Consider the following 12,146-nt stretch of genomic DNA (forward strand, 5'->3'; position numbering starts at 1 on the left):
GTCAGGCCAACATGAACACCAGGTTTGCTCAGCAATTAAATTTCTTAATGTAAATTACTGCGTTGGTATTCTGGTTTTATACATCAGTCTCTTGTGAGCTTGTTATTGCCAGTCATCATCCCGGAGTTGTTGTAATTCTAGGACACTGACATAATACATTTTCAGACCCCACAGAAGTATACAGGACTGGTTTGGTTCAATAGAAAGTTCATTTAAGGGTTTAGAAACCCCAGAGACAGACAGGGGGGGATAGATGAATAGTTTAGGCAGATATATTAAGACATTTGTGTAGGTAACTGAATATAATATTAAGGCATGGAAGTTGATGTTTAGCAGTGGACTCACTGGTGAAATTTGAGTAGGGGGAGTCACATGATCAAAACTGTTACTCACAGGACAATTATGTGCAGTTCTACTTAGCAGAACTCATGGTTTAACTGAAGAGCTAGCCAAGCAAATAACTAATTACAATATGCTATTATAAGCATAAAGAGTACTCTAAGCACCAAAGAAAGCACCTGCAGTTTACTCTAGGGATGATGAAGGAAGTCATGATTTTCTCTGCCCTTCATAACCATCCTGCTTCTCCTCATGTGTTTCCTACTTTGGTGATCATAACCACATTCCACCTGGTTATTAGGCACAGTCATGCTAGATTCTCTTTTCTACCCCCAACATACAATAAGTCCAAAAGCCTTAAAGGTTTTGCTTTCTCATTACCTCTTAAACTTCTTTTCCTCCAGGGCCACTGCCTTAGTCCAAGTTGTAATCATTTCTCAGCTGGATTACTGAAATAGTCTTCCAAATGATACCCTGCCTTCATTCCAACTAGCTGATAACACATGTGCTTATTTCCAGCACATCTACAGTTTTGAAGCTAGGATGATAGTTCATTTAGTCATCCAACAAATACATATGTGTCAGGGACTTTCTAAGCCCAGGGGATAGAACAATGAACAAAAGAGACAATGTTCTTGATTTTCATTGACCTAATACTCTAGACAGGACATTAATTATGTAAGCAAAGAAATGACTAAAGCAGTTTTTCAGTAGTGATAAAAATATTATAAAGTAAATACAATCAAATGATGTGGCAGAGAGTGACTATGTTAACTGGAATTTAAATAAAAAGTTTTTAAACTTTTTTTTTTTTTAACTACTAAAAAATTGAGTCAGGGACTGGGTTGTCATTAAGGCCTCTTGGACAATGGTAGTTAGGAGCAGGATGACTAGAGGGAGCCAGCCATGCAAAAGTCTGGGAGAAAAACAAACACAAAGTCTCCAATACAGACACATGTTTAGAATGTTCAAAAATTGGGAAGAAAGCAAGCATAGCTACAACAGGAAGATAAAGAGAGAAAGAGTGGTAGGAGATAAGGTCAGTGTATTATACAAAGGGCACTCACCTAAGGCCCTGTAAGTTTGAATTTTAATTAAAGTACTATGGGAAGCTATTGAAAACACATAAGTAAAAGAGCTGCATAATTTCATCTATGATTTGAAAGTTCACTCAAGGTTTTGTGTGAATCATAGATTTAAGAAAAGCAGGAGTGAAAGAAAAAGATCATTCTAGGGTCCAGCACAAAAGTATAGGCGGGATGTATAGAGCCTTGGAAGAAAGTGGTAGCAGAAAGGTGGAGATGCATTTGTCTTGGAGATATATTGTGGAGCTAAAGCCAGTAGGACTTCCTAATGGAGTGAATGTGGGAGATAAGAAAAAAATAAGAAACCAAGGATCTGTAACCTGATGGACATTGGTGTCATTTTCTGAGATGGAGGAGACTGAAGGGTATGTTTTAGAACTTTGGGGTGGGAGTAGAAATCAAGAATTCAGTTGGGCCACATTAAGTGTAAATAAGTATTGAGAATCCAAGAGACATGTCAAGTAGGAAGCTCAATCCAGAAACATGGAGGTCAATGGAAGGGTCATTGGTAGCAATACAAGCTTGGGAGTCATTGACGTACAGATAATATTTAAATTATTGATCTAGTCTAAATATAGACTAGAGAAAAAGAAGAATAGAGGGCCAAGGACCAAGTTCTGTAGCATTCCAACATTGGGAGATCAAGTAAAGATTGAGGAAACTGAAAAATAGAGGCCAATGATATAAAAGAAACTTCAAGTGAGTATGAGGTCAAGGAATTCAAGAGAAAAGAGCGTTTCTAAATGTCAAATGTTGCTGCCAGGTTAAAACAAAAGACACCACCCATTGCACTTGGAAAGATGGAAATCATTGGTAACCTCAAAATCAGTGTGAGGAGAGTACTAGAGAATATATCTCTACTCGAGAGAATGTGAGGGAAGAGAGGAAGTCCTATAAGTCATTATGTGACTTATTTTATAAGTCATTTGGACTTGTAAAATAGTTTGAAACCAGAAGCCTATATCCATAGCACTCCCTTTGGACACTTTTAAATAGTCTCCAAATGTGAAAGAAAATGGAAGGAAATAAAAATAAGTGATGTCATAATCGGTATAACAAAAAAGCACACCAATTATTTCAATACGTAGCCAATATGAGAACTTTATAACTTTAGAAGACAGCATTGTATTCTCACAATAACTTGAGACGTCTACTTGATAATGGCTCTAGAACTCACAAGAAGGCATCAGTACAATGCTTTCTATGTGTATCACTTAGGCCAGAAGCTGGACTCTTCCCTCAGTGCTTTGGCATTAAGAACTGAAGCAAAAAGTCTTGAAATTTCAAGGTTGGAAAGGATTTGGAGGTCATTTAATTCAGCTCCTTTGTGTAAATGGATCCCCTCTTCCACATTCCTAATGAATGCTTGCTTCTTTCTCCTCTTGAACCCCTTTCATGATAGTGAATTTGCCACCTCTGCCCAATGCTTCAGGTAGAAATAAATGCATCTTATTACATTTCAGACAGATTTTCCTTGCTTTATAATAACAGTTATTTTCAGCATTGTGAAACCTACCAATGTGATTATATGAGTCATATGTCCTTCATCTATTTTGTGTATAAAGGGAAAAAGGCAATTATGGAACATGTAGGCCTTTTATTTCTATTTACCTATCTATCTATATGCTGCCTCTTTCCAGAAAAAAAAATCGTAAATGAAATGACTTAAAACACCTGGGTGCAATAGTTATTAAAATAGAAATAGAAATTCAAACTCCTGAAAAGAAATTCTTGACTCGAAGGCTAATGTAGTTGCTGGCATTGAAATTAAATTTATCAGTGGGCTTTCTACGATTCAGCATGAAAGGAGAAATATAGTGGATTACACAGTTCTCCTTATCTAAAAGAAGAAAGTATACTAAATTCTCCATTAAATGAAAATTTTCCTTGGTTCTAAATTACAATAGGAATTTCTCATGTAGCATCTTATGAAAGAGACTTATTTCTTTGTTTTCCATTTACATTCATTTTCACTGCCATTTCATTTTTACCAAGCTCACAATCTCAATCCAATGTTTAAAAAAAAAAACTTAAAAGAATCTGTTGAATATATGGGACAAAGCCAGAGCATTGGATAACTACTTTTCAAAAGGGACTGGGAAAACACTTTAAACTATCAATCATCCTTTTGGGGAGGGGGGGTGTCAGTATTATGGGGCATTGGTTCCCACAGGCCCAACTCTTAGTAGACAGGAACAAATGAGAAACTGAGCTAAAATCTTCTACAGCACTACCATCATTCCTTTACCTCTCCTAGAAATAACTACAGTTGGGTGATCACTATGTACAAATGATATCCTGTGAACTGAGAGGAGTGTACAGAACATGGTCCACTGACAAGCAGAGAATGCTGGAGAAGTTGGCCTGAATATCTGATAATACTTTGAATCTTTCAGAAGGGAAGTGATACTGTAAGCAAAGGTGTTATTAAAGGCAGCCCTGCAGCTAGAGGTAATGTGAAGAATTTGGGGTTTCTCATTTGTTCATTAAACATTCCAATTATATACCACATCTTCTTTATTCATTCATCTGTCGATGGACATCTGAGCTCTTACAGTAGATACATACAATGGAATACTACTCAGCCATCAGAAAATCATATCTTACCATTTGCAACAACATGGATGGAACTACCAGGTATTATGCTAAGTAAAATAAGTCAGAGAAAGACAGTTTATCATATGCTCTCACTCATATGTGGAATTTAAGAAACAGCACAGAGGATCATAAAGGAATAGAGGAAAAATAAAACAAGAAGAAATCATAAAGGAAGACAAACCATAAGAGACTCTTAATTATAGGAAACAGAGTGTCGCTGGAGGGGCAGGGGGTGGAGGGATGAGGTAACTGGGTGATGGACATTAAGGAGGACACGTGATGTCATGAGAACTGGGTGGTACATAAGACTGAAGAATCACTGACCTCTACCTCTAAAACCAAAAATACATTCTATGTTAAGTAATTGAATTTGAATTAAAAAGAATTAAAAAATAAGCAGTCTACTTTCCCAGAAAGGAAATTATAGAAAAGTTATAAATGGGCCAACCGTGTCTTCCTGTGGTTCAACACCCACGGTTCTATAGTACTTTCCCCTGTTCTTGGATTGAAGATGGGGGAGGTATGCCACATACTGACCATTTCCCTCTGAAGGCTTCTGTGGTCTGCAGGACATCACAAACAGTCCTCAGTAAAACTAACTTACTTTCCTCAGAGTGATGATCACAGTTGCTTAGACTTTACCTGGACTACCTGGTTCCATCATTAAGCTGAAGACTCAACTCCTTCCTCACACCTAAAGCTAGCCAGGCATGACTCTGCTTTCTTCTCTGTGGCTAGAAAAGGCACACCTTTCATCTCTATTTTGTCCGTCCAAATGTGGCAGCACATTATATTTGTATTCTTACTATTACTACTATCACTATGACTACTACTACTATTGTTGAATCTGGATTATATCTAAAGGTCCCTTGAGGCCAATAAGCTAGATTCAATTTTCACATGTTAGTTATTGTAAAATCAATGCGAGTACAGTAAAAATAACCTACATCCTGAATGGGGCTGTTTATATACTGGACCATGCAATGTATTCATGGTGTTACCATGGAAAGGATGAGAGATTTCAGACTTACTCTAAAAAAGGCATTGGTACACCTTTGAATAAGTAACCCCATTTTTTTTATAGAATTGGGATAAACTGAATGCACATTTGTTAAAAGCCGGGGTATTATAGGCACATAACAGTAAATGCTAACATAGATGCTGATGGTTGCAAGTGCAAACAAGCATGCTGATCATTATTTCACCTAGGAGTTTACTATGACATACAAGTGTCAGAAATCGAAGTCAAAGCTAAGCAAAACCCAGCTACCAACAGCATAATTTTCTCCTCATTTTTACCCGTTCTACCCTGCAAACCCCTTTCTGGTTAGCAGGAAGCCTGGGAATAGAGGGTAAAAGTAATAATAAAAGAGGCCTATGAATTATTGGGTAGCTTTTAAATGCCATACAGCTTTGAGAGAGAAGCACCCGTTGAGACAAGTACATATTTCTCTAGAGTAGTCCAAACTATCCAAAAGCTTACATGATGCAATGGTGAATAGTTGTCTCTAAGAAAGCTCTCTGCTTTTGGAAGCCGAGCAGCACAAATACCTGCTATGGAAGAAGTTGGCATAGCAACTCTGCATTTGCAGTGGAGAATCACAGAACAAACAGGTGCATAAAACAACTACTCAAATGTATTTGCTTCTCTAAAGTGGTTAAACCTTGTAAAGCATTTTTAGGCTTCTCGTTTTAAGAAATACAAACTCTTCAGTCTCATCATTTAAGGCAGCGTATTTGCTGAATAGATGATATTCATGACTTGTGGAAAAATTTATTTTCTGTATTTTCTGTATATCAATAAGGTGACATTTAGGCTAAAAATAAGTCATTTCCCCTTCATCAGATATGATTCTCCATTGACCAGAAAATGATAACAAAAGTAAACTTTTTGTGCGTGTTAAAAAAATATATTTCCAAGAAAATAATTGCTTACCTTTTGGCAACAGGCCCCTTGAAATTCGGATCATATGTATTTGGATAACCTGCATATAAAAGAAAGAACTTTTTAAGCATATATGCCAATGAAATGGCAAATAAACACATCTAGAGTACTAATAAAGAAAAATCTACATCTTGGCTACTGCCCAGGGCAGTGTTGAATTCATTCTTTGGTCCAGGGAAACACAGTTATGCCTTGATTACATCTGCCAATCCTCTTCCCTCTCTCCAGTAAGTAGCAAGACTGGGAAGAGTTAAGGACCATATTCTATGCATACTATACACATATCTCCCACTGTTCTGTGTGGCAACATTATAGATTGCACCCAGGGTAGCAAAACTTGGAATCCTTCTGGTCTGCAAAGCCGTTTTACCATCTGCTATCACCAAGTATTGCTGAGTGCTCGTGAGGTGCACAGTACAACAGAGATGCCTGCTTATCTGGTTCTCCCCTTTCTCTCAGTAGATTAGGCTTTCCTTCAAGAAGTCGAAATATTAATTGGTCTCTGACATGTTGGCTATATGGCATATAGAAGTCATTATTATATTATAGAAAGATTATTTTTTTCAGATCCTATTGGCAGGCTTCATACCATCTGGAGAGATGCCCTAGTCATTCATTATTGCATCATGGTTGTGATGTATTCCCCCCATTTTTAAACAGGACAAGGTACACACAGAAGAGCCTTTTCCTGTGACATGTACTATGTAAGCAGACTCAGAACCAATTTCTGAAAAATAATATCTGGTCAGTGATCTGTATTTTGCAATCCCAAACCCCCAATGCTTCTCCCCTAACCTAAGCACTCACACCTCTTCCTCTAGGGATTTGTCCTTGTGAGAAGGCCTAGTCCTGAAATTAAAGAGAGCATTTCAAAAGGGACTGCCCAAAAAACCTCATATGACTCTGCCTGTAAATGGAAACGTGAGTTCTGAGGACTCAGAGGCCTCTTCGCTGTAATCACAGGCTGAGGACAAAACAGGAAGGTAAGGACGCACATGGAACAAAAATCTAAGAGCCAATGAGTGAATATTAGTAAAGCACCTATTATAAGCCAAGGACTCCAAGGGCACAGAAGATATATAAGGCATTGTCCTATTGGAGACGTTACAATTGGTGGAACAAGATCAACATATTGATTCATTCAACAAATATTTCTTGAGAATACCAGGCCCTGCATTGTAGCATATGAACACTGAAAATGCCATATGAAACAATTAATAAAGAACCAAATTGTGTGGTATCTGCCTTAAGTGTTACAAGAGTTCTGAGAAAGTAGGTTTCATGGTTTCATCAAGGACTAGAACAGTCAAGAGGGTCATATTCAAGAAGTAAGACTCTTGCTAAAGATTAGAATAAAACAAAAAGGAAGAGAAATATTTTGGGTGGATGAAACTGGAATTCTGTTAAATTCAGTTGCTATTTATTGATCACCTGTTATGTGTTCTGCATTGAAAGAGGCACTGCAGGGGATAAAAGATTTACTGAAACGGTCTCTGTCTTCAAAAAGCTAATGAACTGATGAGTAGGGATAAAAATAAGAAAAGTACAAAAATTACTACAGAACAAAGCAGAACATGATATCATAAAAGGATACAAAGAAAGTGTTATAAGAGTTCCAGGGAAGGAAATGTCATGGTCAGTAGAGATTAGTAAGGAAGGACTCCTAAAGCACAACATTTTGGGATAAATAGGTGAAGTTTAGACTTGTAGCAATGAATGAAGTCACAGAGGTAGAGATGGTTAGCATGGCTGTAGAGATAGTAAAAAAAATCAGCCTGACAGGATAACAGGATAGGAGGAGGGGACAATAAAGCTGAAAGGATACAATAGGATCAGACTTCAGAAAGCCTGAAAAAATGAGATGGAAGTTATTTAATATATCCTAGGCCACAGGGAACCATAGAAGGATTTTGAACAACTACAAAAAAAAAATGACCCGGCAAAAGCAGTGCTTAAGGAAGGGCAGTCTGCAGCAGTTACAAGTTGAATGGCAAAATGCAAAGTCAAGGAGATCAACTTAGGAGTCTACTGCAATAATAGAGGTGAAGTAACGTGAGCCACTGTCCAAGTGGTGGTGGAAGTGATGGAAGGAGAGATTCAAGATTCATCATAGAGAGTCATGTGGCAGAGAGGTTAAGAGCAATGGCTCTGGAGTCAGATTGCATGCCGTCTGTGACTTACTAGCAGAATGACCCTAGACAGGTCGTGTCGCCTCTTGAGTCTTGGTTTCCATATTTGTAAATGGAGATAACACTACCTATGCCTTAAAGCTGTAATGAGGATTCAATTAATTAACACCTGTAAAAGTGCTCAGAACCATGTCTGGCACTTCGTACGCTCCCCAATGAATGTTCACTATTAGTCAGTGTAAGTATATGAAAAAAAAATAGAACTTGATGAATGACTCGGGGTATAAAAGAGAGAAGTCAAGATGGCTTCAAGTCAAGCGACTACAGACCTAGAACTGTCATTCTCAATCACTTTTAGTCTTTGGCCTAGGCTTTAGGAAAGATTGAAACACTTTGGGAACATTAGTAGGTGGAAGAAATTGTAAAGTTATTATAAGAAAAAGAGCATGAGATTGATTTTGAAGTGACATCTGATTGTAAGTCCAGCATTCATTCAGAGTTAAGAAACTGGAATCTTGAGTCAAGTCTTGAGATACATATGTGGAAGTCACGAAGTTTATATCATGATAAGTGATGAATTCCATAAAGAAAAACTTCAGGGTCTGTTGGTTACAATATTATTATAGCAACAAGAACAACAGTATTAAACCTGTTTTTAGCATTAAATGCTAAGTGCTGTAACAGGAACTTCATTTGCATTGTTTTGCTTACTTTGATACAATAGCTTTATTAAATAGGTAGATTGGAAACCATTGTTAGATTCACTTTATGTATTTAAAAAAACAAGGCACGGGAAGGCTAAGAATGTGCCCCACCTGGGACCCACACTGTCTAGTCCTATTGGGGCAGAACAGATCCTGCTGGCCGTACCCAACATTGCCAACATTGGTTTATACTCCAAGGGGGAGCGTGTAAGACATTTCCTGTTTGAGACAGTCCATATATACTTAAGTGTTGAGTTCTCTGACACTGTCAAATTCTCTTTTCCTGACTGCTTCTCTGACTTAGCCCACCTGGGAACTGACCTCCTCATAATTAAGAGTAAAAAGTGAAAATAAACAGTCACAGGAAGGAAAACATAAAAGTGACATTCAAGAAAGTGGCATTCAAGAAAGCCAAAGAATCCAAGAAAGAGGGAAGATTACAAATTCCACAGAAAAATGATTACTAAGTGAATGCTTATTTGTACCTGGGACCACTGTAAGAACTTTGCACACAAATCTGCCATTTTGCACAATGTCACAGAGAACACAATGTGACTTGTACTCCTGTGCACTGTGCAATGCAATACCCCCAGTATATTTATTATGTTATTGGATGCCCCATAATTCTGTGAGGTGTGTCATTATTATCATTCCGTTTTACAAATGAGGAAGTTGAGGTACACAGGATGGCTAATTTGCCCCTCAGCTAACAAGAGTTGGAAGTGGGATTGGAAGGCACATGGTCTGACCCCAAAGCCTATGTTGAGCCATTTGGCAAGAAGTTCCTCTTTGATGATATCAAAGAAATGCCATAGATAAGTGGGGAGAGGAAGCAGGTGAAAAGGGATTAGCAACTTACACTGATCTTGTAATTATTCACTTTTTACATTAGAAATAGGCAGAACTGCTTTAAAAGAATCTAGGTTGGAGGGGCGCCTGGCTGGCTCAGTCGGGAGACCCATGTGACTCAGTCTCAGGGGTGTGAGTTTGAGCCCCACATTGGGTAAAGAGATTACTTAAAAAAAAAAAAGTATCCAGACTGGCTTCCAATTTTGGTGTGATTTGTACCTTACAAAGAGAAAAAGTAGATCACAGTGTAAATGAAATGCTATTGTCAAATCTGTCTGAAAAGCTGACACTTTCTGATTGTAAATCCTGGCCGCCTTATATTTCAGTTGAAAATATACTTACGCCACAGTCAAACGATAAGATTTAGCTGATTCCATATAGTAATGACATCTGGAAAGTGATGACTTCAGCCTACCCCACGTGCTGCCAGAATTTGTATTGTCATGCAAATTTTTTATTTTCTGGAATCAATACAGGCCCTCGCTTTTTCAGAGGCCCTCATGTGCTCTAATTGCATCTCTGGAATAAATAGACTGAAAGGCCAGCTAAGTGAAAAGAGCCACAACACTGAGCCATCATATGGCTTAGCTAGTTGAATATAATTCATATTTCTAACTTCCAGAAAAAAAATACTTATAATTAGGCAATCATTTTAAGAGCTTCTTAAGTTCATGTGATTCTCCGATCACCAAAATTATTATGACAACAGAATCACAAAAAGAAATTCATTATAGAAGTTACACACTTGTTATTATAGTTAACAGTTTGTATTGTACTTACACAATGCAATTTATCTTACTACAAATCATTCATGAGGATTAAGGAAAATAGTCCAGGTAATTAATTCAGCTCCTGAGTGTGGATTTCACATGACTCTGTTGGACACAAATGGTAAGATAGAGCAGCCAGGCATGCTTAGACTCTTTTCTTTAAAAGCTATCTGTTTATCAAAGAAAAATGACAATAAAACTATCACTGAGCAGTTACAAAACCCAAAAATCTGAGAGCTTTAAGTTTATTCTTTCAGATATATTCTCCAGAGAATGTAATGTGGTTTAGAAAACCAAAAGGGAACTCTAAGGAGTGGCAAAGTAGAATTTAGTGACCAAGTCAGATAGCTCTCCAAAAAGCAAGGGAAAATGGTGTAGTACAAAATTAAATCTTGCCTTAATATTCAACAGCTAGTGGAAAATTGTGAATAATCAAACACTTGTTTTACATTTGATTTTTTACGAACATGTTTATGACTCTGTCTACAAATGAGGGCCTGCCACTTCATCCAGGGATAGGAGTCCCTTTCCTCCAATCTCAACAGAGGAGATGGAAGTGTTCTTTGCCATTTTTTACAGGGAGATATTCCTACCTCTCAGCCCAGCACACATGGCCTCTCACCGGCCTCATTTCCTACCATCCCTTACTTCAAACTTGATCTTCTAGCAATTTGGTACTGCTATGATTCCAGCCTACATCAGGTGTTTTGCATAGGCCCCTTTTAACAATATGCCTCTCCCTTCTTTGTTCTGTTGACAAGGCTAAAGAAATCTTACAGTTCTTACAAATTCCCCCATTCATCCTCTAGGAGAAGGACAAGGACCAAAACATCTTACTGGCTACTGTGCCAGTGGGTACAGATGGGACTAGAGACCAATGCTGAGAACTTTCATATAATTCCATCCCAAAGTAGTTAATTCCACTCATCTGTGAGATGTACATACTTGTATTATTTGCATTGTTGCACTTGGTACACTATGCCTCAAGGCATGTGCTGTAGTAGACAGATGCCTACATCCTAATCCCCCAAATTTGTGAATATTTTACTTTACATAGCAAAAGGGACTTTGGATGATTATGAGATGGGGAAATTTTCCTGTATTATCTGGGTAAACCGAATATAATTACAACAGTCCATACATGGGGAAGAAGGAGACAGAAATGTCAAAGAAGGAGATGTGACTATGGAAACAAGGTCAGAGTGATGTGATAGGAGAAAAACTCAACTGACCATTGCTGGCTTTGAAGAGAGAAGGGAGTCATGAGCCAGGGAACGTGGCAGCCCCTAGAAGCTAGAGAAAGTAAGAAAATGGATTCTTCCTTAGAGCCTCTTGAAAGAAATGCAGCTGGGCCTATCCTTTCACTTTAGCCCATTGAGACCTATTTTGGACTTTTGATCTCCAAAACTGTAAGATAACAAATCTGTATGATTATAAACAATTACATTTGCGGTAATCATTAAAGCAGCAAGAGGAACTAATATACATGACTGTTTCTCCTACTGGATTAATAGCTCCTTTAGGGCAGATACCAGATCCTGGTTATTGTTCTCTTGCTGTTATCTACTTTGGTGTCCCATATATGCATAAATAATAGATAATAAATATTTCTGGAGTAAACTTTTATTAAATGTCAGTGTAATTTTGAATTCTTATATCTTTAATTTAGGTTATGAAAATACAAATAGGAGATCAATCTTAACAATTACCAGCTAGTCATTGTGGAT

At 37.7% G+C, this 12,146-nt stretch overlaps 1 protein-coding gene across 5 annotated transcripts in view; it reads right to left on the bottom strand.

The window, feature by feature from the left end:
- The window catches only part of SLC44A5 (solute carrier family 44 member 5), a 379,443-nt gene that overhangs the window by 133,115 nt on the left and 234,182 nt on the right, over positions 1-12,146 (bottom strand). For all 5 annotated transcript variants that reach the window (XM_055339206.1, XM_055339207.1, XM_055339208.1 and 2 more), the window contains one exon: positions 5,959-6,007. In XM_055339206.1, the coding sequence (XP_055195181.1) occupies positions 5,959-6,007 (49 nt within the window). The remainder of the gene's footprint in view (positions 1-5,958; positions 6,008-12,146) is intronic.

This window comes from Nyctereutes procyonoides, unplaced genomic scaffold (genome assembly GCF_905146905.1).
Source record: "Nyctereutes procyonoides isolate TBG_1078 unplaced genomic scaffold, NYPRO_anot_genome, whole genome shotgun sequence".
Taxonomy (NCBI): Eukaryota; Metazoa; Chordata; class Mammalia; order Carnivora; family Canidae; genus Nyctereutes; species Nyctereutes procyonoides.